Consider the following 25,000-nt stretch of genomic DNA (forward strand, 5'->3'; position numbering starts at 1 on the left):
TGTTGTGGGGGGTGTGTGTCTTGTGTGTTTGTTGTGGGGGGGGTTCTTGTGTGTTTGTTGTGGGGGGGGTGTTCTTGTGTGTTTGTTGTGGTTTGTGGGGGGGTGTTCTTGTGTGTTTGTTGGGGGGGGGGGGGTTCTTGTGTGTTTGTGTGGGGGGGGGGGTTCTTGTGTTTGTTGTGGGGGGTGTTCTTGTGTGTTTGTTGTGGGGGGGTGTTCTGTGTGTGTTGTTGGGGGGGGGTGTTCTTGTGTGTTTGTTGTGGGGGGGGGTGTTCTTGTGTGTTTGTTGTGGGGGGGGTGTTCTTGTGTGTTTGTTGTGGGGGTGTTGGGGCTGGGGGAGACATTCGGCCGTGGCTCTGGTCTCTCACGTGTCCGCCTCGTGTCCGTCTCGTGTCCTTCAGGTCATGGGAGGTCTGGACGGAGACATGTTCATTTATTATAAGATGTTGATGCTTCAGGGACTCATCGCCGCTCGGAAACACATGGAGAAGGTCCTGCAGATCGTCGAGATCATGCAGCAAGGTACGGGAGGGCATCTGACGCAATCTGACACACGGGGAGGGACCTGACACACACAGGAGGGACCTGACACACGGGGAGGATCTACACTAAGAGGCATTAAAAACGCAACAGTCAAATTTTTTGATATTATTTCTCAATTTAATAATGAATTTGGTGTTACAAATTTGAGTGATATTGAACATGAAAGAACAAAACCAACAGTAGAAAAGGTCATCGAAAAACTAAAGAAAAATTCAGCCACAGATAACAAATGTCAGTATCTTGTGTGTCCGTCGTTTGCATCCAGTAACGCTCGCACTCGTCGTGGCGTAGAAGTTGATTTCGGCCACTGGAATCGTGTTGAACTCTTCCAAGAGAGCAGTACGAAGATCCGCGTCAGCTGCTGGAAGTGGGATACGACGGCGCACGCGGTGATCCGGCTCGTCCCAGAGGTGTTCTGTCAGATTCATATCAGGAGAAGAAGGCGGCTGGTCCATAACCTGCACGTTGTTTTGGGCCAGACGCTCCTGACAGACGCGTGCGATATGTGGACGTTAAAGTCGGCACCAATGACCTGCTCTCTCTCGTTTGCTGCTGAGCGCAGCATGATGACCGTGTGTGACGTCTTTCATTTTTCCTCCGGGTTTTTAAAGCCTTCACCAGCTGAGTTCAAATCATCGAAAGAACTCATCGAAAGTTTTCAAACAATGTCCTAGTTACATATTGAAAAGTAGAGATCGGCACCGTCCGGCACGTTCTTTTGTTCTTTTGTTCTTTGGGCTGAAAGGTGCGGCTCCATCGTTTCATAACCCACGACTGATCGTAAACAAAACAGTTTTCGTGTACAGTTTTTTTATTCAAAATAATTTGGCATTTAACTTTGTTGTGTTTTTAATGCCTCTTAGTGTAGTTTCGATAAACTCCCTGAAGTCGCCCCCATCAAAGTCACAACGACACAAAAACTACGTCACTCGTTTGTGCTGCAAAAAGTTTTGTTTGTGTGATTCTGGTTCTTAACATATGAACTCATGTTGTGGTGCATGAAACTGGCCTCGAGTCCAGTTTTTTTTTTTTTTTTGGTCTTGGTCTCGTCTCAGACTTGACCCGTTTGGACTCGGTCTTGTCTGAATAGAAACAACGACCTGAGTCTGTGGAAAAGTCTGTGTGATTTAAAAAAAAATGTGAATCTAAAGCAAATGACTCCAGACTTTTCCACAGACGCAGCTCGTTTCTCTTCACAAGTTTTTTAGAGTTTTGTTAAAGTTGAAACAAAACAAACACAAACATTTTCTGCTGTTTTGAGGCTGTTTCATATTTTGACTCATCGACCAAAATAAAACTGAGAAAATCTGAAGAACCAAAATCACACAAACACAACTTTACAACACAAACGATACACAAACGACTGACGCCATCTTGTGTTGGTTCATTTCATTTTGAAGTTTCTTGTTCAGTGTTTGTGTAGTTGTGCGTCTGTGTGTAGTTTGTGTGTTGTTGTGCGTCTGTGTGTAGTTGTGCGTCTGTGTGTAGTTGTGCGTCTGTGTGTAGTTGTGCGTCTGTGTGTAGTTGTGCGTTTGTGTGTAGTTGTGCGTTTGTGTGTAGTTGTGCGTCTGTGTGTAGTTGTGCATCTGTGTGTAGTTGTGTGGTTGTGTGTGTTGTGTGTTGTGTGTGTGCGTCTGTGTGTAGTTGTGCGTCTGTGTGTAGTTGTGCGTCTGTGTGTAGTTGTGCGTTTGTGTGTAGTTGTGTGTTTGTGTAGTTGCGTCTGTGTGTAGTTGTGCGTCTGTGTGTAGTTGTGTGTTTGTGTGTAGTTGTGCGTTTGTGTGTAGTTGTGCGTTTGTGTGTAGTTGTGCTGTGTGTAGTGTGTCTGTGTGTAGTTGTGCGTCTGTGTGTAGTTGTGCGTCTGTGTGTAGTTGTGTGTTTGTGTGTAGTTGTGCGTTTGTGTGTAGTTGTGCGTCTGTGTGTAGTTGTGTGGTTGTGTGTAGTTGTGCGTCTGTGTGTAGTTGTGTGGTTGTGTGTAGTTGTGCGTCTGTGTGTAGTTGTGTGTTTGTGTGTAGTTGTGCGTCTGTGTGTAGTTGTGCGTCTGTGTGTAGTTGTGCGTCTGTGTGTAGTTGTGTGTTTGTGTGTAGTTGTGCGTCTGTGTGTAGTTGTGCGTCTGTGTGTAGTTGTGCGTCTGTGTGTAGTTGTGTGTTTGTGTGTAGTTGTGCGTCTGTGTGTAGTTGTGCGTCTGTGTGTGCGTCTGTGTGTAGTTGTGCGTCTGTGTGTAGTTGTGCGTCTGTGTGTAGTTGTGCATCTGTGTGTAGTTGTGCGTCTGTGTGTAGTTGTGTGTTTGTGTGTAGTTGTGCGTCTGTGTGTAGTTGTGCGTCTGTGTGTAGTTGTGCGTCTGTGTGTAGTTGTGCGTTTGTGTGTAGTTGTGTGTTTGTGTAGTTGTGCGTCTGTGTGTAGTTGTGCGTCTGTGTGTAGTTGTGCGTTTGTGTGTAGTTGTGCGTCTGTGTGTAGTTGTGCGTTTGTGTAGTTGTGCGTTTGTGTAGTTGTGTGTGGTAGTTGTGCGTCTGTGTGTAGTTGTGCGTCTGTGTGTAGTTGTGTGTTGTGTAGTTGTGCGTTTGTGTGTAGTTGTGCGTGTGTGTGTGTGTGTGTAGTTGTGCGTTTGTGTGTAGTTGTGCTCTGTGTGTAGTTGTGCGTCTGTGTGTAGTTGTGCGTTTGTGTGTAGTTGTGCGTTTGTGTGTAGTTGTGCGTTTGTGTGTAGTTGTGCGTCTGTGTGTAGTTGTGCGTCTGTGTAGTTGTGCGTCTGTGTGTAGTTGTGCGTTTGTGTGTAGTTGTGCGTCTGTGTGTAGTTGTGCGTCTGTGTGTAGTTGTGCGTCTGTGTGTAGTTGTGTGTTTGTGTGTAGTTGTGCGTCTGTGTGTAGTTGTGCGTTTGTGTGTAGTTGTGCGTCTGTGTGTAGTTGTGTGGTTGTGTGTAGTTGTGCGTCTGTGTGTAGTTGTGTGTTTGTGTGTAGTTGTGTGTTTGTGTGTAGTTGTGCGTCTGTGTGTAGTTGTGCGTGTGTGTGTTGTGTAGTGTAGTTGTGCGTGTGTGTGTAGTTGGTGTTTGTGTGAGTTGTGTGTTGTGTGTTGTGCGTGTGTGTGCGTCTGTGTGTAGTTGTGTGTTGTGTGTAGTTGTGCGTCTGTGTGTAGTTGTGCGTGTGTGTAGTTGTGCGTGTGTTAGTTGTGTGTGTGTGTAGTTGTGCGTCTGTGTGTAGTTGTGCGTCTGTGTGTAGTTGTGCGTTTGTGTGTAGTGTGTGTGTGTGTGTTGTGTGTGTGTGTAGTTGTGCTCTGTGTGTAGTTGTGCGTCTGTGTGTAGTTGTGTGTTGTGTGTAGTTGTGCGTCTGTGTGTGTTGTGCTCTGTGTGTAGTTGTGCGTTTGTGTGTAGTTGTGTGTTTGTGTGTAGTTGTGCGTCTGTGTGTAGTTGTGCGTCTGTGTGTAGTTGTGCGTTTGTGTGTAGTTGTGCGTCTGTGGTTGTGTGCGTCTGTGTGTAGTGTGCGTCTGTGTGTAGTCTGTGTGTAGTTGTAGTTGTGGTGTCTGTGTGTAGTTGTGCTGTAGTTGTGCGTCTGTGTGTAGTTGTGCGTCTGTGTAGTTGTGTGAGTTGTGTGTGTTGTGTGTAGTTGTGCGTCTGTGTGTAGTTGTGTGTCTGTGTGTAGTTGTGCGTCTGTGTGTAGTTGTGCGTTTGTGTGTAGTTGTGTGTTGCGTCTGTGTGTAGTTGTGCGTCTGTGTGTAGTTGTGCGTCTGTGTGTAGTTGTGCGTCTGTGTGTAGTTGTGCGTCTGTGTGTAGTGCGTGTGTGTAGTTGTGTGTGTAGTGTAGTTGTGTTTTGTGTGTAGTTGTGCGTCTGTGTGTAGTTGTGTGTTTGTGTGTAGTTGTGCGTGTGTGTGTGTTTGTGTGTAGTTGTGTGTGTTGTGGTTGTGCGTCTGTGTGTTTGTGTGTAGTGTGTGTTGTGTGTTGGTGTGTAGTTGTGTTAGTTGTGTGTTGTGCGTGTGTGTGTTGTGTGTTGTGTTGTAGTGTGTCTGTGTGTTAGTTGTGTGTTGTGTTGTTTGTGTGTAGTTGTGCGTCTGTGTTGTGTGTCTGTGTGTAGTTGTGCGTCTGTGTTAGTTGTGTGTTTGTGTGTAGTTGTGTGTTGTGTGTAGTTGTGCGTCTGCTCCTGTCTTAACTCCGCCCTCTCTGGCTCCTGTCTGACAGGGTCGCACCTGCCCTGCTTCCACGGCTCCAGCACCATCCGTGGGCTGAAGGAGCGTTTCCACATGAGCCTGACGGAGGAGCAGCTGCAGGGGCTGGTGGAGCAGCTGGTGGACGGGTCCATGAGGTCCATCACCACCAAACTCTACGACAGCTTCCAGTACGTCACCAACGGGATCATGTGAGAACTCAACCGGGACTACAGCAGGACTACAGGGGTCTGTACTGGGTCTGAACCAGGTCTACAGCAGGACTCAACCAGGACTAAACTCTATCGAAATGTTAACGGACTTGATCCCAAACCTGGACTAAAAGACGACTAAACGAAGGCTGAACCAAGACTGAATCCAGACTGAATCTGGGCTGAACCAGGACTGAACCAGGACTAGAGAAGAACAGACCCTGTTTGAGACTGAATGAACTGAATCTGGATTTGCAGAAGAAGGATGTTTATGGAACAGACTTGATCAGACCTTTGAACCAGGTCTGAACTGGGTCTAAACCAGGTCTGAACTGGGTCTAAACCAGGATTAACCCAGATTAAACCAGAGATCTGGACTGAATACTGTCTGCAGGTTTTACACAAAAACATTTTCAAAGTTTCTCGTTTTAAACTGTTACATAAACTGGACTCGACTGGATCCAACAGCAGCGGAACGGCGGGAAAACCTGAGAAAAGAGCGGGAAAAGAGGAGGAGACAAGATGGCGTCGGGGCTCTGAGCTGCTGAACATTTTATTTTAAAAACCACTAAAATTGTAAAAATTGCACAAACAAACTCAGCACAAAAACTCACGTCCAACAGAATGAAAAAAACCAACTGTTTACACGTTTAAAGGGCCGTTCTACGTTCTATGTTCATCTGGATCTGTGTTCTTGTGTCGTTTCGTCGTCGCACACAGACCTGGAGTTTTGTTCATGACGTCACGAGGTGGAACAGAACGTTTAGAGCTTAAACACGACTCCAGCTCTGAGTGTGACCAGGAACAACAGAACAACAGAACTACAGAACATTAGAACTTAAAGCTCTCAGACTCACAACTTTAAGAACTAAAATTAAATCTAAAAGCTCAACGTTTGTTGCACGAAACCAAATGAATCTAAACACAGATGTTTCTTTTGAAAAACGCGGCGAAATCTTTTACATTATTAAAGATTTTTTTTTTTTTTTTTTTGATGAAGCTTCAGTGAATTTGCCAAAAGTCTGGAGACGTGTTTCGTTTTTGCCAAAAATCAGTGAAGGATTCAATTTTGTGATAAAACGACAGAAATAATGAAATGACAAAAGCACTTTTATGAATATTCTAAATTACAAAGTGAAAATCTCAAGTCAAAATTTCACTAAAACCAAAACCAGTTACAAATTTATTATAAAAACACTCAACAAACAGTTCTGACCTCCTGAACACGCTAACGTCACGCTAACATCAAGCTAACGTCACGCTAACGTGGAGCTAACATCAAGCTAACATCAAGCTAACGTGGAGCTAACGTGGAGCTAACATCAAGCTAACATCAAAGCTAACGTGGAGCTAACATCAAGCTAACGCTAACGTGGAGCTAACATCAAGCTAACATCAAGCTAACGTGGAGCTAACATCAAGCTAACGTGGAGCTAACGTGGCTCCTCTGAATCAAAAGTGTAAATATGTTTGTGGATTTACGATGAAATTTAAAACTCAACATTTTATATAAAAATGTTTTATTTTCATTTCCAAAGAGTCCCAACGGTTTTAAAATCTGTTTTTCACGTTTTATTTGAAGAATTTGCAAAAAGGTTAAAACTTTGGCACCAGCGAAAAAAAACACTAAAGATTCAATTTAAATTTAAAGACGGGGTTTTCTGAAAAATCTATGTTCACTCGAGCTCTAACGTCACAAACCTGCCTGAAGACTTTAGAGTCATGTGTCAGTGTTTGAGTAATCTAGAGATCTCTCCTTACGGTTCACAGTACGAGTCTGTACGAGGCTCCGCCCACACGTCCTCCCACACCACAACTCTCCATAAAAACACAAAAACACGACACAAAAGTGAACAGAGCGACGCGACAAACCTGATGTTCGTGCAGGAGTTTCATGTGAGTGTGTTGGGGTGGTGCTCTGAAGGGGGAGGGACTCAGCACAGAGAGCAGAGGGAGGAGAGACTCAGAACCTGGAGACCTGAGAATGTTTCAGTTCAAACCTCGTCTTTAAATGTCACGACTGAAACTTTCATTTTCAACACACATTTCAGATTTTCCTGTAAATTCTGTTGTTTGTTTTTTTGTTTTTTGTTTTTTTTTATTTATTTGATTTGTTTCCAGGTCGTGTTTCTCGACGGTTCTCACATGTTTGATGTTTTAAACTCACGACTCTCCTCCAGACGCCGGCGTTTTAACTCCTCCTCCTCCACGGATCATCTGACCTTTTATTTTGTATGTTTGCGTTTTATTTTGAAAGGTCTTGGATTTCAAGCGTTACACTTTTATTTAAATGTCGTGTTTTATTTCCTGCACATTCCTGTTGTTTTGAACCAGAGACGGTTTAAACGGACAGAGCTGAACTGCAAACAGGAAGTGTTCACGGCCGCGGTTTGGGCTCCATGGACTCTGGTCCGGTTCAGTTTACGTGAAAAATCGTGGAAATCCGTGTGTCGTTCATTTGTTTTTCAATATAAAATCAAAAATAAGAAAATGAAAAATCAAATGTTTTCTTCATTATTTGTCTCCAAAACCAAAATGAAAAAACAGAAAATGATTAGTTTTTTCAGTTTTTGATTTTGTGTTTAAATGAAAAATGAAAAAAATGGATCATGACCGTTTCCTGTTTACGTGACTTCAGTGACTGAGATGTCGGAATTTTGTGGTACATACGGACTGAACCAGGACTGATCCAGGTCCTGGGACCACACCGGGACCACACCGGGACCACACCTGGACCACACCTGGACCACACCTGGACCACACCTGGACCACACCTGGACCAGACCACACCTGGACCACACCTGGACCACACCTGGACCACACCTGGACCACACCTGGACCACACCTGGACCACACCTGGACCAGACCAGAGGCTCAGAGCCCAGGGCAGGACCGGAGCTCGAAGCTGAGGCTTGGACCCTGCAGAGACTCAGAGTCAAAGCTTGGAGTCTGGTCTGGTCCCGGTCTGGTCCGGGTTTGGTCCGGGTCTGGTCCCGGGTCTGGTCCCGGTCTGGTCCCGGTCTGGTCCTGGATCAGTCTGGCATCTCAGTCACTGAAGTCACATAAACGGGAAACAGTCGTGATACTGTTTTTTTCCATTTTTTATTTAAACACAAAATCAAAAACTGAGAAAACATTTGTTTTTCATTATCTGTTTTTTCATTTTGGTTTTGGAGACAAATAATGAAGAAAACATTAGTTTTTTTGTTTTCTTATTTTACAAATGAATGATACACAGATTCGTGGCTCCTCCCCCTGCGCCTGAACATCGCTCTGGAGTTTGGATGTTGAAGTCTTGTTCCGGTGTCGCCGCCGCCGCCGCCGCGGCGTCGCTGCTCTGAGTCTTTATCCACTCTGAGCTTTTGTTCTGTGCTTTTGTTCTGTGACGTTCTCCAGATGTGAAAGATCCAAACTTTTACCGTCCAACTAAACCTGTGCAGATGTGACGCGCCAAAAAAAACACTTTACTCCAGTTTGTCCACGAGGTTCAGAGTCAACGCTGATAGAACTCTGGACATAGACTCTCCCTCAGACTTCTGACCCTCAGACTTCTGACCCTCAGACTTCTGACCCTCAGACTTCTGACCCTCAGACTTGACCCTCAGACTTCTGACCCTCAGACTTCTGACCTGCTCGTTCTGTGTTTTTGGATCAGCTTCACAAACTCGTCACATTTACGTCTTAAAAACAAATCCCTCAGGTTTTTGGGGGAGAATCGTGGCTCAACTTTCTGAACCGACTGAAAAAACCTGACCCCGTGTCCTCGGGACAGTCCCGGTCCTGACCCCGTGTCCTCGGGACAGTCCCGGTCCTGACCCCGTGTCCTCGGGACAGTCCCGGTCCTGACCCCGTGTCCTCGGGACAGTCCCGGTCCTGACCCCGTGTCCTCGGGACAGTCCCGGTCCTGACCCCGTGTCCTCGTCCCTGCAGACTGACACAAAACCAGTCGTTTTATACCAGAAATGTCCCAGTGTCTCGATTTTTGACCAATTTTATCTCCTGCAACAGTGAAGAGACAAAAACTGACATTTGTTTTGGTAAAATACAAAAAATCTACTTCAAAACTCAAAGAAAATGAAACTTAACTGACTCATGTTCATTGTGAATTTCTCTCCTGAATAATTTTCCTTAATTTCAGTCTCGTGTCACAATTTTCTTTTCACCAACCACAAAAAAAACAAAACAGACATGTCCCAGTTTTTTATTTTGAAATTTTAAACATGTGGCACTTTATTGTGACGATGTTGTGATGTGAAATGATCCAGACTAGAAACACGGAGACGAACACGTGGTCGAGGGTCCAGCAGGAAAGTTCCACAGTGTGTCTTTAAATCATAAACAGACACGTCTCTGAGTTTGAGGAGAAACAAACTGGACTGAAGTGTTTTTATTTTTTGGTGCTGCTGAAGTTTGAATGAAGGTCGAGTCTGTGTCTGAAAACCACTAACAAACTTTAAACACTTAGACGAGTGTCGGACTGTAAATCCTTTAGTGTCGTTTGTTTTTGTTTTTTGTGTGTCGGTTTATGTTTTTGTTGTTTTTGTTGTTTTTTGTGTGTAAATCGTGTGAATGTGTCGAGGCCTTGAGCAGAAGGTACAGACTTTATCAATGCAACGAAACGACTCCAAAAAGTGCTTTTACACAAGAGTCTCATTCACCACAGCTCAGACTCACAGAGACCTGGACCGGGACCTGGACCGGGACCTGGACCTGGACCAGGACCTGGACCTGGACCGTGGACCTGGACCTGGACCAGTGGTTTGTTGTTTGTTTTTGTGAGTTTGAGCTGCTGCTGAATCTGAGCCAAACTTTTGCCTTGTTTTTACTTCATTAAAATGACTCTAATGTGACTCTGAGTCTGAGATTATTTGACACAAACACAAACTCATCTCCGTCTCTTTACTTTGCACAAACACGTCTTGATAAAAATATATTATTATTTTATAAAATCATTTTATAAGTTAAATATTCATGACGTCGTCGGTGGTGAAAAGTGAAAAACACTTCATAGACGATTTAGGAAAAATAATCTTCCTGTTGGTGCAGGTCACAGACGTGGACGAGTTTAGGGTCAGGGGTTAGTGTGGGGGTCAGGGTTAGTGTTTGAGGTCAGTGTGGGGTCAGGGTCAGTGGGGTCAGTGTGGGGGTCAGGGTCAGCGTTGGGGTCAGTGTGGGGGTCAGGGGTCAGTGTGGGGGTCAGTGTGGGGGTCAGGGTCAGTGTGGGGTCAGGGGTCAGTTGGGGTCAGTGTGGGGGTCAGGGTCAGTGTGGGGGTCAGTGTGGGGTCAGGGTCAGCGTTGGGGTCAGTGTGGGGGTCAGGGTCAGTGTGGGGGTCAGTGTGGGGGTCAGGGTCAGTGTGGGGGTCAGTGGTCAGCGTCAGTGGGGTCAGTGTGGGGTCAGGGGTCAGGTAGGGGTCAGTCAGTTGGGGTCAGTGTGGGGGTCAGTGTGGGGGTCAGGGTCAGTGGGGGTCAGTGTGGGGGTCAGGGGTCAGCGTCAGGGGTCAGTGTGGGGGTCAGGGTCAGTGTTGGGGTCAGTGTGGGGGTCAGGGTCAGTGTGGGGGTCAGGGTCAGCGTTGGGGTCAGTGTGGGGTTCAGGGGTCAGCGTCAGGGGTCAGCGTTGGGGTCAGTGTTGGGGTCAGTGTGGGGGTCAGGGTCAGTGGGGGTCAGTGTGGGGTCAGGGGTCAGTGTGGGGGTCAGTGGGTCAGGTGTTGGGGTCAGTGTGGGGGTCAGGGGTCAGCGTTGGGGTCAGTGTGGGGTCAGGGTCAGCGTTGGGGTCAGTGTGGGGTCAGTCAGTGTGGGGGTCAGTCAGTTGGGGGGTCAGTGTGGGGTCAGGGTCGTCAGTGGGGTCAGTGTGGGCAGGAGGTGAGGCGCGGCGTTGGTGAGGAGCACATGTTATTATATTTTGATATTTGAGTTTGACTTGAGGTTCTCGTGATCCTCCAGGTCGTCTCTGTCGCTCAAACAAACCAGGACCAGAAAAAGACCAAAACTCAAACAGTGGAAACTCTTTATGTGAACGGGGACGGCGCCATCTACAGGCGACTCAACGGTAGAACTCAGAGTTTGTGTTTAGAACCGCACAAAGAACCGGGACACGTGGAACAGAAAGAACTTTGGACTTAATAAAGAACTGATTTTACTGAACAACGATGTAAAAACATGTCGAGCGCTTTTGTAATGCCCCTGGGAAAGTTTCAAAAGAAAACGCCTCAACAGAACCAACAGAACCTCAACAGAACCAACAGAACCTCAACAGAACCTCAACAGAACCAACAGAACCTCAACAGAACCTCAACAGAACCAACAGAACCTCACTCTCTTGTATGAGAACAGTTCACACTCTGACTCGATCTTCACTGATTTTTTGCATTTTAAGACACAAAAGTTTAACAGACAAAACATGAAAGACACGACAGAGAATCACACAAATACTCACAAATACTCACAAATACTCACACAAATACTCACAAATACTCACACAAATACTCACAAAATACTCACAAATACTCACAAATACTCACAAATACTCACAAATACTCACACAAATACTCACAAATACTCATACAAATACTCACAAATACTCACACAAATACTCACAAATACTCACACAAATACTCACAAATACAAAAATACTCACATACTCACAAATACTCACAAATACTCACAATACTCACACAAATACTCACAAATACTCACAATACTCACACAAATACTCACAAATACTCATACAAATACTCACACAAATACTCACACTCAAAACTCACAAATACTCACACAAAGAATACTCACAAATACTCATACTCAAAATACTCACAAATACTCACAAAATACTCACAAATACTCACACAAATACTCACAAATACTCACAAATACTACACAAATACAAATACTCACACAATACTCACAAATACTCACAACATACTCACACAAATACTCACAATACTCAAATACTCACAAATACTCACACAAATACTCACAAATACTCACACAAATACTCACAACAAATACTCACAAATACTCACAAAATACTCACACAATACTCACACTCACAAATACTCACACAAATACTACTCACACAAATACTCACAAATACTCATAAAATACTGAACAAATACTCACAAATACACACAAAATTACTCACAAATACTCACAAATACTCACACAAATACTCACACAAATACTCACAAATACTCACACAAAATACTCACACAATACTCACAATACTCACAATACTCACACAAATACTCACAAAAATACACACAAATACTCACAACTCACAAACTACATACAAATACTCACACAAATACTCACACACAAATTCACTACTCACAAATACTCATACAATACTCACAAATACTCAAATACTCACAAATACTCACAAAATACTCACACAAATACTCACAAATACTCACAAACAAATACTCACAAATACTCACAAACTCAACAAATACTCACAAATATCACAACAAATACTCACAAAACTCATACAAATACTCACAAATACTCACACAAATACTCACAAATACTCACACAAATACTCACAAATACTCACAAAATACTCACACAAATACTCACACAAATACTCAAAATACTCACAAAATACTCACAAATACTCACACTCACAATACTCACAAATACTCATACAAATACTCACAAATACTCACAAAATACACAAATACTCACAAATACTCAAATACACAAATACACAAATACTACACACAAATCAAATACTCACACAAATACTCACACAAATACTCACAAATACAAATACTCACACAAATACTCACAATACACAATACTCACACAAAACAAATACTCACAAATATCAAATCACAAAATATCACACAAATACTCACAATACCACACAAATCACACATCACACAAATACTCACAAATACTCATACATACTCACACAAATACTCACACAAATACTCACAATACTCACTACTCACACTCACAATACTCACACAAATACTCACAAATACTCATACTCACAAATCACACAAATACTCACAAATACTCACACAAAATACTCACAAATACTTCACACAAATACTCACACAAATACTCACAATACTCACACAAATACTCACAAATACTCACAAATACTCACAAATACTCACAAATACTCACACACAATACTCACACAAAAATACTCACACACAATACTCACAAATACTCACAAATACTCACAAAATACTCACACAAATACTCAAATACTCACAAATACTCACACAACAAATACTCACAAATACTCACACAAATACTCACACAAAAATACTCACACAAATACTCACACTCACAAATACTCACACAAATACTCACAAAACTACTACACACAAATACTCACAAATACTCACAAATACTCACAAATACTCACAATACTCACACAAATACTCACAAATATACTCACAAATACTCACAAATACTCACACAATACTCACACAAATACTCACACAAATACTCACAAACAAATACTCACACAAATACAAAATACAAATCACAAAAATACACAAATACACATACACAATCACAAATACTCACAAATACACAACAAATACTCACACAATACTCACACACACAAATACTCACACAAATACTCACAAAATACAAATACTCACAAAATACTCACAAAATACTCACAAATACTCACACTACTCACAAATACTCAACAAATACTCACAAATACTCAAAAATACACAAATACTCACACAAATACTCACAAATACTCACACAAATACTCACAAAATACTCACAATACTCACAAATACTCACAAATACTCACACAAATACAAAATTACTCATACAAATACTCACAAAATACTCACAAATACTCACACAAATACTCACAAATACTCACACAAATACTCACAAATACTCACACAAATACTCACACAAATACTCACTCACACAAAAAACTCACACAAATACTCACAAATACTCACAACAAATACTCACACAATACTCACACAAATACTCACATACTCACACAAATACTCACACAAATACTCACACAAATACTCACAAAATACTCACAAAATACACAAAATACTCACACTCAATACTCACACAAATACTCACACAATACTCACAAATACTCAAATACTCACACAAATACTCACACAAATACTCACACAATACTCACACAAATACTCACAAATACTCACACAAATACTCACAAATACTCACACAAATACTCACACAAATACTCACAAATACTCACACAAATACTCACACTCACAAATACTCACACAAATACTCACACAAATACTCACAAATACTCACACAAATACTCACACAAATACTCACAAATACTCACACAAATACTCACAAATACTCACACAAATACTCACAAATACTCACACAAATACTCACAAATACTCACACAAATACTCACACAAATACTCACAAATACTCACACAAATACTCACAAATACTCACACAAATACTCACACAAATACTCACAAATACTCACACAAATACTCACAAATACTCACAAATACTCACACAAATACTCACACAAATACTCACAAATACTCACACAAATACACAAATACTCACACAATACTCACAAATACTCACACAAATACTCACACACAATACTCACAAACTCACACACACAATACTCACAAATACTCACACAAATACTCACACAATACTCACAAATACTCACACAAATACTCACAAATACTCACACAAATACTCACAAATACTCACACAAATACTCACACAAATACTCACACAAATACTCACAAAATACTCACAAATACTCACACAAATACTCACACAAATACTCACAAATACTCAGAGAAATATTCTTTGTATATTTAAACGTTGCTGTGTTTATGAACATTTATCATTTTATTGGCGCGTGTCTGTTTCCGCGGCGACAGTGAAGAGTCGGACTCTGGTGATTTCTGGTGAGTTTTATTTTGACCAGTGCACTGTACAGAGTGTCCAGCAGGGGGCGCTGTGGCTCCAGCAGCATCAGGGAGTTATTGCTTCGTTACAAACACCTTTATTATTCAACAGTTTAAGTTTTGAATTTTAAAAACAGAAAAGGCTCAGGTCCAAAAGCTGCAAGTGTTTGGTGATTTTACAAACTTTAAATGAACTTTCCTCACATTTGATTTTAATATTTTTGTTAAAACATCCACAAGTTTTAGGATAAAGTTCCATTTGAAAATGTGACGATTCTGACGATTCTCTGGAGATAAAACCTGCGGTAAATATAAATAACACTTTTACACAAATGAAGAAACAATTTGTGAAGAAAAGTTGAAAAAGAAAGTTTGAAAATAAAACAGTAGAGTTGGTTTGATGACGTCACAGAGTCTGAGGGTAAAAGATTCATGAACAAACGAAACAGTCGACGTTAAACGAGTTCAAATACAGAATGTTGTCGTTTTAATACAGAGAGAAAAACAAAGTTCAACATTTTTAAATTTACACTTTGGACATTTTATGGTAAAACACAAAACGTGGTGAAGTTAAACGCACAAAAACACAAAACCTGTCGATGGTTTGTGTTTGGTTTTTTGTTGTTAAAGTTCAGTTTGTGAGATTCTGGTTCTTCAGATCTGAACAGTTTTATTTTGGGCCGATGACTCAGAGAATTTCCACAAAAATAATCATGAATCATTTTAGAAATAAACTCACACAAATGAATCCAGTCACACACAAAACACACAAACCAAACACAAACACAAACGATTGGTTTAATTTTTTGTTTTGAGGCTGAGGCACATTTTGATTCATCGACTCAAAATAAAACTGAGAATATTTGAAGAACCAGAATCTCACAAACTGAACTTTTTTGCAGCACAAACGAAACACAAACGATGGACTCAGTTTTTGTGCAGGTTTGTGTTTGTTTGGGGACATTTCACACAGATGAACCACACTGTGATCAAAAGAGACGTCTGCCCCGTCTGACAATCTGACGCCGTCATCACACTCGAGAATCTGAAAACCACCACAGACACTTCAGCACCGATGACGCCGTCGCACCGATGACGTCGTCGCACGATGACGCCGTCGCACCGATGACGTCGTCGCACCGATGACGCCGTCGCACCGATGACGTCGTCGCACCGATGACGCCGTCGCACCGATGACGTCGTCGCACTGATGACGCCGTCGCACCGATGACGTGGCAGTGAGAGAAGTTTGTTCATAATTTGGTTCCAGTTCACACAAACACATTTCTGACACTTTAAACAAAACAAAAGTGTTTTCTTGGTCCATGTTCTGTTTGTTCTTTTGAATTTTAATTAAGAACCAAAAACAATAAAATGTGAAAACAGTTTATTCCATTTTTCCGTTTTTGTGTCAAACAAAAAAGAAGATTTTGACCTCGATTTCCAATAAATTTCCAATATTTAATTTAAAGTTTATTTCAAATAACAAACAGAACATGGACTTTTCTTATATTTGTATTTGTCACTTCAGAATCTCTGGGACATTAGTGGAGTTCAGTTGCCGTGGTAACAGAGACAGAATTCCCCGTTGTGACATCATGATTCCAAACCAGGAAGTAAAAACAAAAATGTCCAAAATGTAAAGTTTCATGTAAAATCTTGGTTTTGTTTTAGTCCCGTTTTCCCCCACAGACGTTTAACCCTGAGCCTCCAGGTTTTTACGTTTAAAGACACTGTGGAACTTTCCCGCTGGTCCGTCCGTTTCCTCCTCGTCACCGCGGAGACGCCGAAAGTTTTGTCCAGAATGTTCCGCAGCGCAGCATTAAACGTGTCTATCGCCATGGAAACAGAAACGTGAATCCACCAAGACCAGGTTTTTTTTTTTTATGCAAATAGAAAAGTGCTAAAGCCACTGCGGAACATTTCAGACAAACAAAAACGTCTCAACAGAAAAACTCAAGACTCAGACCCTCCAGCGGAAAAGTGCCAGAGTGAAGCTTTAATCAACACCTGCTTTAAGTTTGTTTGAGTTTGTTTTTGGCGTCGTGTTTTGGAGCGACACAATTCAGAAAATTCAGATTTTTTTTACAAATTTCCATTGGATTTTTCAGCCAAAACTTTGAATTTGTTTTTGAAAACGTCGTTTGAGTCGAGACGTTTCAGTTCAGAGCAAAAACAAAAGACAAAAGTCAAAAATAAAAAATAAAAAAGTACAATTATCAGATCAGAAGAATAAATATTATCAAATATTATAACATGAACCAACACAGAAGCAAAGACCTGCAAATCCCAGAACCAGAACCAGAACCAGAACCAGACCAGAACCAGACCAGACCAGAAACCAGACCAGACCAGGACCAGAACCAGACCAGGACCAGACCAGAACTAGACCAGGACCAGACCAGAACCAGACCAGAACCAGACCAGAACCAGACCAGAACCAGACCAGGACCAGACCAGAACTAGACCAGAACTAGACCAGAACTAGACCAGAACTAGACCAGGACTAAACCAGGACTAAACCAGGTCTAGACCAGGACTTCACTCGGTCTAAACGGGTTTGGGGATTTGCAGATGTAAATATCGTGACTTTTTCACAGTGACTTTAATGATTTTAAAAGTTTCGTTTAAAAAGTACAAACGTGTTTTTACTAATTTCAGGAATATTTCGTTATAAAAGGCGACGATACCAATGTGGTACAAACACGACCGGAAGAGCCACAGCCCGACGAGCCACAGCCCGACGAGCCACGACCAGAAGAGCCACAGCCCGACGAGCCACAGCCCGAAGAGCCACGACCCGACGAGCCACGGCCCGACGAGCCACGACCAGAAGACCACAGCCCGACGAGCCACAGCCCGACGAGCCACGGCCAGAAGAGCCACAGCCCGACGAGCCACAGCCCGACGAGCCACGACCCGACGAGCCACGGCCCGACGAGCCACGCCCGAAGAGCCACGGCCCGAAGAAGCCACGCCCGAAGAGCCACGCCCGAAGAGCCACGGCCCGAAGAGCCACGGCCCGAAGAGCCACGGCCCGACGAGCCCACGGCCACGACACGCCCGACGAGCCACGGCCCGACGAGCCACGGCCCGACGAGCCACAGCCCGACGAGCCACGACCAGAAGAGCCACAGCCCGACGAGCCACGGCCCGACGAGCCACGACCAGAAGAGCCACAGCCCGACGAGCCACAACCCGACGAGCCACGACCCGACGAACCAAAACCCGACGAGCCACGACCCGACGAGCCACAACCCGACGAGCCACGACCCAACGAGCCACGACCCGACGAGCCAAAACCCGACGAGCCACGACCCGACGAGCCACGACCCGACGAGCCACGACCCGACGAACCAAAACCCGACGAGCCACGACCCGACGAGCCACGAAACCCGACGAGCCACGACCCGACGAGCCACGACCCGACGAGCCACGACCGACGAGCCACGACCCGACGAGCCACGACCCGACGAGCCACGAGCCCGACCAGAAGAGCCACAGCCCGACGAGCCACAACCCGACGAGCCACGACCCGACGAACCAAAACCCGACGAGCCACGACCCGACGAGCCAAAACCCGACGAGCCACGACCCGACGAGCCAAAACCCGACGAGCCACGACCCGACGAGCCAAAACCCGACGAGCCACGACCAGAAGAGCCAAAACCCGACGAGCCAAAACCCGACGAGCCACGACCAGAAGAGCCACGACCCGACGAGCCACAACCCGACGAGCCAAAACCCGACGAGCCACAACCCGACGAGCCAAAACCCGACGAGCCACGACCAGAAGAGCCAAAACTCGACGAGCCACGACCAGAAGAGCCACGACCCGACGAGCCACGACCCGACGAGCCAAAACCCGACGAGCCACGACCCGACGAGCCAAAACCCGACGAGCCGTAAACCCGACGAGCCACAACCCGACGAGCCACAACCCGACGAGCCGTAAACACGACGAGCCACAGACAGTTTTTCCGACATTCCACTTTTTAAAAAGTTTTGTTCAGTTTTGACTCAAACTAAAAGTCTGAAAAAGTCTGAGTCACTGCAGCCGCCGCGCTCCACTCCTGTGTCCTCTGTCCTCGTCTCCTCTGTCCTCGTCTCCTCTGTCCTCGTCTCCTCTGTCCTCGTCTCCTCTGTCCTCGTCTCCTCTGTCCTCGTCTCCTTAAATACTTGGTTTGATTTCCTCCTTCAGTCGTGTTTTGCTCGATCTGATTCTGAGTCGAACTTTGGAGCCGACGGTCGAGATAAAAGTCGATTTATTCACTGATGTAAAAACTTCACAGATTCTAAACTTCAGGTCGACTCGACTGGATTCAACTGTGTTTGTTTCCTGCTCCTCTGCGTTTTTACGTCAGATTTAAAGAGTCGAACGGATCACATTTGAATCATTAAATAATGATCCAGTGTAAATGTGGCTCATTCACACATCAGCGGGCCCAGTCACACGTGCACACACCAGAGTCACACACCAGAGTCACACACCAGAGTCCACACACCAGAGTCACACACCAGAGTCACACACCAGAGTCACTTCACACAGAGTCACACACACCAGAGTCACTTCACACAGAGTCACTTCACACAGAGTCCACACACCAGAGTCACACACCAGAGTCACTTCACACAGAGTCACACACACCAGAGTCACTTCACACAGAGCCACTTCACACAGAGTCACTTCACACAGAGTCACACACACCAGAGTCACTTCACACAGAGCCACTTCACACAGGCAGGACAGACGTTTTTAAACATTGATCCTTCATCAAAACTCAAATTAAACATTTACTGTTTTTCCTGCACCAAAGACTCTGGATTTAAAACGTTCTGAATCTGAATCTGAATCTGAATCTGAATCTGAATCTGGATCTGGAGACTCTGAGTTTCATTCGAGGTGAAACTCGTCGACCGTCGGCTCCAAACGTCGACGTTTATGTCGAGTCCAGAGGCGGATCGTCCGATAATATCGACCAAACGATAAATCGGTCGGGTCCTGCTCTGAGTGTTTGTCCATTTTATGGTTTAAGTTATTGCTTATTTCTCTCGTCTGTCGCCCGCTCGCCGCTCCGTCGCTCGCCGCTCCGGCGCTCGCCGCTCGACTCGCCGCTCCGTCGCTCTCGTCTCCGTCATCGTCCCCGTGAGTCGCTCCGTGAGCGTCTCCGGTAGTGTTTCCGTGAGCGTTTCGGCGAGCGTGGCGGCGTTGGGCAGGAACAACGGTTTCGGGGGGATCTGCGGCTTGAGCGACAGGCTCCGCCTCACGGCGACTCTGTGACTCTTGGGGCCTTCGCTGTAGCTGTGCTGCCGCGTCAGACTCACCGCCGCTCTGACGCCGCCGCCGCCGCCACCGCCGCCGCCCGGACCGTTACTGCTGCTGTTCGTGTTCATGTGGGCCAAAAACCCGGCCTGGGTCTGGACCTGGGTCTGGACCTGGGTCTGGACCTGGGTCTGGACCTGGGTCTGGACCGGGGTCTGAGCGAGGCCGGGCGTCCTGGGCGCGGCGGGCATCTTGACGAGCTGTCGGGGGGCGTGGCCCGCGTGGCGTTTGGAGCCGAGGGGCGGGTCCAGGAGTTTGGCCGGCGCCGGGGTCGGGTGGTGGGCGGGGTCGGGGGGTTTGGGGCCGTAGTGGTGGGTGCGCGTGGTGCTGGTGTGAGGGGGCGGGGCCGTGGGCGGGGCTCGGGGCGGCAGGTGCAGGTGGGGGTGGTTGGGGTGGAGCGGCGGGTACAAACCCGACGACGACGTCGACGTCAGGACTTTGATTCCTCCAGTTCCTGAAGCGCTGACCTGAAACACAAACACACAAGTCACGACCTGAGGACGACCTGAGGGACCTGAGGACGACCTGAGGGACCTGAGAGAACTGAGGATGACCTTAGGGACCTGAAGGACCTGAGGACGACCTGAGGGACCTGAGGACGACCTGAGGGACCTGAGTGTGTTCTTTACCCCCAGTTTACACTGGAGCAGTAAAAGCCCCTGTCACACATGGACATGAGTGATGTCATTCGTGTGCTTCGTCTCGTGAAGTTGGAGTCTAATTTTTGTTGTTTGTTTTTGTCTCCAGATTTAATCAGGAAACAGGAAATAAACACCAGGTTTTCAAATAAACTTTGTGTCTTGTTTTCGTGTAAAACGTCGAGTCGAGTTTCACCAAACAAAGAAAATGTTCAAATGTAAAACTTTAGTTTAAAACGTGAGAAGAACCTGGACGAACCGAGACGCTCGACTCTGAAACCAAACACAGGGTGACGTCAGGGGTCAGAGGTCACAGGGTGACGTCAGGGGTCAGAGGTCACAGGGTGACGTCAGGGGTCAGAGGTTCGTGTTAATTCGTCTCTGACCTCGTGGATGTGCCGCAGCAGCTCGTCCAGCGCCGACACGTCGGCCTGAGGCAGCGTCTGTGATTGGTGGAGGTAAGCCCCGCCCCCCGAGGACGCCGGCTCCTGATTGGCCGTCCTCCTGTCGCCGAACGGCGCCGCCCCGTTGGTCAGGACGCTGTCGCTCTTACACGCTGCCGTCTGGAACACGGACGAGTGTCCCACGAACGCCACGAACGAGGGGGCGGAGCCTGAGGGGGCGGAGCCTGAGGGGGCGCTGGGGCAGATCTGGTTATGATCCCGGCTGTAGTCCTGGTCCTGGCTCTGGTCCAGGTCCTGGTCTTGGTCTGGACTCTGGGAGCGTCCGGGTCTGGGGCTGGTCTCTGGGGTCGGTAACGTCGACTCAAACTCCTCCTCGGCCTGAGACAGAGTCTGAACAACAAACAAACAAACAAACAATAAACAATAAACAAACAAACAATAAACAAACAAACAAACAATAAACAAACAAACAAACAATAAACAACAAACAAAAACAAACAATAAACAATAAACAAACAAACAATAAACAAACAAACAAACAAACAATAAACAAACAAACAATACAAAAACAAACAATAAACAAACAAACAATAAACAACAAACAATAAACAAACAACAACAAACAATAAACAACAAACAAACAATAAACAACAAACAATAAACAAACAAACAACAAACAAACAATAAACAAACAATAAACAAAACAAACAACAAACCAACAATAAACAACAAACAATAAACAAACAACAAACAAACAATAAACAACAAACAATAAACAAACAAACAATAAACAAATAAACAAACAATAAACAACAAACAACAACAAACAAACAATAAACAAACAAACAAGAACCACGAGAAGCAGAAGAATCGACCCGATACAGAGTCTGAATCTGATTTATTTCCTTTAAGGTTCAGTCCTGGTTCAGTCCTGGTTCAGTCCTGGTTCAGTCCTGGTTCAGTCCTGGTTTAGTCCTGGTTTAGTCCTGGTACCTGGGAGAGGCGGAGCTCGGCGGCGCCCCCCACAGGAGGTTCTGGAGGAGGCACCAGGTTCAACTCGGACCCGTTCACCAGAGACGAGTAAAGTCTGGACACGTCCAACCGCTCCTGCAAGAGACCGAGGTTAGACCGGGTTTAGACCGGGTTTAGACCAGGTTTAGTTCTGATTTTAATCCTGATTTAGTCCTGATTTGGTCCCAGTTTCAGTCCTGGTTCCGTCTCGGTTCATTCTTAGTTTCAGTCTAAGTTGAGTCCTGCTTCAGTTCCAGTTTTAGTCCCAGTCCGGTCCTGGTCTCAGTTTGTTCCTGTCTCGGTCCTGGTCTCGGTCCTGGTCTCGGTCTGGGTCCTGGTCTGGGTCCCGGTCTGGGTCCCGGTCTGGGTCCGGACCTTGCTGGGATGGTCCAGGAGCCCGTTGAGTTTGGCCAATGAGCGCAGAGAAAGGGCGTGAGGTAACGACGCCTCCGGGTCTTTGGCCAATGGCGTGGCTCGGTGGGCGGGGCCTCGGCAGTAACAGGAAACCAGGAACCCGGACAAAACGGCGCCGAGCGAGAACGCCACGAGAACGCAGGCCACGAGGAGCGTGTAGTGAACGTGAGAGTCCGACAGGGAACCCACGCCTGGAGAACACAGGAGAACATGAACGAACACGCAGGAGAACACGAGAGAACATGAGAGAACACGAGAGAACATGAGAGAACATGAACGAACACACAGGAGAACATGAACGAACACGCAGGAGAACACGAGAGAACATGAGAGAACACGAGAGAACATGAGAGAACATGAGAGACACACAGGAGAACATGAACGAACACGCAGGAGAACACGAGAGAACATGAGAGAACACGAGAGAACATGAGAGAACATGAGAGAACACAGGAGAACATGAACGAACACGCAGGAGAACATGAACGAACACACAGGAGAACACGAGAGAACATGAGAGAACATGAACGAACACGCAGGAGAACACGAGAGAACATGAGAGAACACGAGAGAACATGAGAGAACATGAGAGAACATGAACGAACACGCAGGAGAACACGAGAGAACATGAGAGAACACGAGAGAACATGAGAGAACATGAACGAACACACAGGAGAACATGAACGAACACGCAGGAGAACACGAGAGAACATGAGAGAACATGAGAGAACATGAACGAACACGCAGGAGAACACGAGAGAACACGAGAGAACATGAGAGAACACGAGAGAACATGAACGAACACACAGGAGAACACGAGAGAACACGAGAGAACACGAGAGAACATGAACGAACATGAGAACATGAACGAACACACAGGAGAACACGAGAGAACACGAGAGAACATGAGAGAACACGAGAGAACATGAGAGAACATGAGAGAACACACAGGAGAACATGAGAGAACATGAACGAACACGCAGGAGAACACGAGAGAACACGAGAGAACATGAGAGAACATGAGAGAACATGAGAGACATGAACACACAGAGAACATGAGAACGAACACGCAGGAGAACACGAGAGAACACGAGAGAACACGAGAGAACATGAAGAACACACAAGGAGAACATGAACGAGAGAGAACAGAGAACACGAGAGAACATGAGAGAACAGAGAGAACATGAGAACATGAGAACATGAACGAACACGCAGGAGAACACGAGAGAACATGAGAGAACACGAGAGAACATGAACGAACACGCAGGAGAACATGAGAGAGGTCAGGGGTCGGGGGTCACGTACCGTAGGCGGCGTCGGCGGAGTCGTGGTTCCTGGTCGTTGCCATGACGCTGCCTGACGACGACAAACAAAACAAATCAATAAAAAAACATTTAAATGTGAAAAATAAAATGAAGAAAAGAAAAGAAATAAAATTTGATCCACTGACAAAAAACAAACAGTTGATGATTTTAACAGATTTATTTAAACACTGAATCAAACATCAAAAAAAACTCCAGAAAATCACTTCAATTTATGAATTGATTTTTATTTCACTGAGGGAAATAAATATTTGATTCTGACTGAAAATTTTGAGTTTTGCTGCACAAAGAAAATCACCTCGACTAAAAACTCAAACACGTCCAGAGAATCAGACTCAAAGTCCAACACCAGAAAAACAAACATCTGACAGGGACCGACAGGGACCGACAGGGACCGACAGGGACAGGGACCGGACCCTGCACCTGCACGAGGCTGAAGGAGAAACTGTTGGTGCGACTTTTCCAACATTGAACAAAAACAAAGTGAGTGGACGTGGGTCTGGAGCTCCACACGAGATCTCACCTCCAGGAGTTTAAAGATCATGAGAACATCAGAGCAGAACTTCACCAGAGGAACCAGACAAACATCTCAAGGAGCTGAGACACAGACACTGACAAAACCTGCAGCTCCAAGGTCGTCCTGCTGAAGAAGACACACGTGCAGCCTGGAGTCTGTCCATGAACCCCTGAAGGATCTAGAGAGGGACTGGGAGAAGGTCTGTGGTCCATGAAGCCCTGAAGGATCTAGAGAGGGACTGGGAGAAGGTCTGTGGTCCATGAAGCCCTGAAGGATCTACAGAGGGACTGGGAGAAGGTCTGTGGTCCATGAACCCCTGAAGGATCTAGAGAGGGACTGGGTGAAGGTCTGTGCAGGAGGAGACCAGCATCCAGATTTTTGGCTTTAACTTAACTCGTCGTGTTTGGAGGAAGAGAAATGCTCCTGTGACACCAGAACATCATCCCACCGTCGAGCTGGAGACATTCAGGACGACTTCACAGCACCAATGGGAGGAGGGGCGGAGCCTCGTACCGTTAAAATCCTGAGTGACGACCTCCTGACCTCCAACAGAAACTGAAATAGTGTCGAGGAT

The 25,000-nt window shown here is 45.5% G+C and overlaps 2 protein-coding genes across 4 annotated transcripts in view; one reads left to right on the forward strand and one right to left on the reverse strand.

Moving 5' to 3' along the window:
• LOC110174835 (phosphatidylinositol 4-kinase beta-like) overlaps window positions 1–7,660 on the forward strand; it is a 22,043-nt gene extending 14,383 nt beyond the window's left edge. Inside the window, exons 13-15 of one of the 3 annotated variants that reach the window (XM_055157237.1) lie at window positions 399–519; window positions 4,703–4,880; window positions 7,002–7,660. In XM_055157237.1, coding sequence (XP_055013212.1) covers window positions 399–519; window positions 4,703–4,880; window positions 7,002–7,041 — 339 coding nt within the window. In that variant the 3' untranslated portion in view covers window positions 7,042–7,660. Of the gene's footprint in view, window positions 1–398; window positions 520–4,702; window positions 6,230–7,001 lie in introns of those variants that run through there. The other 2 variants (XM_055157238.1, XM_055157239.1) reach the window with 2 other exon arrangements.
• A 12,180-nt stretch (window positions 7,661–19,840) lies between these two features.
• LOC110174834 (semaphorin-6D-like) overlaps window positions 19,841–25,000 on the reverse strand; it is a 24,316-nt gene continuing 19,156 nt past the window's right edge. The window contains exons 19-23 of the mRNA XM_055157129.1: window positions 23,893–23,943; window positions 22,549–22,778; window positions 22,156–22,269; window positions 21,145–21,552; window positions 19,841–20,587 (exon numbers count right to left, since the gene is read on the reverse strand). Of these exons, the coding sequence (XP_055013104.1) occupies window positions 19,841–20,587; window positions 21,145–21,552; window positions 22,156–22,269; window positions 22,549–22,778; window positions 23,893–23,943 (1,550 nt within the window). The remainder of the gene's footprint in view (window positions 20,588–21,144; window positions 21,553–22,155; window positions 22,270–22,548; window positions 22,779–23,892; window positions 23,944–25,000) is intronic.

Source organism: Boleophthalmus pectinirostris, unplaced genomic scaffold (genome assembly GCF_026225935.1).
Source record: "Boleophthalmus pectinirostris isolate CB_2022bp ecotype Guang Dong unplaced genomic scaffold, ASM2622593v1 HiC_scaffold_21, whole genome shotgun sequence".
In the NCBI taxonomy this organism is placed as follows: domain Eukaryota; kingdom Metazoa; phylum Chordata; class Actinopteri; order Gobiiformes; family Gobiidae; genus Boleophthalmus; species Boleophthalmus pectinirostris.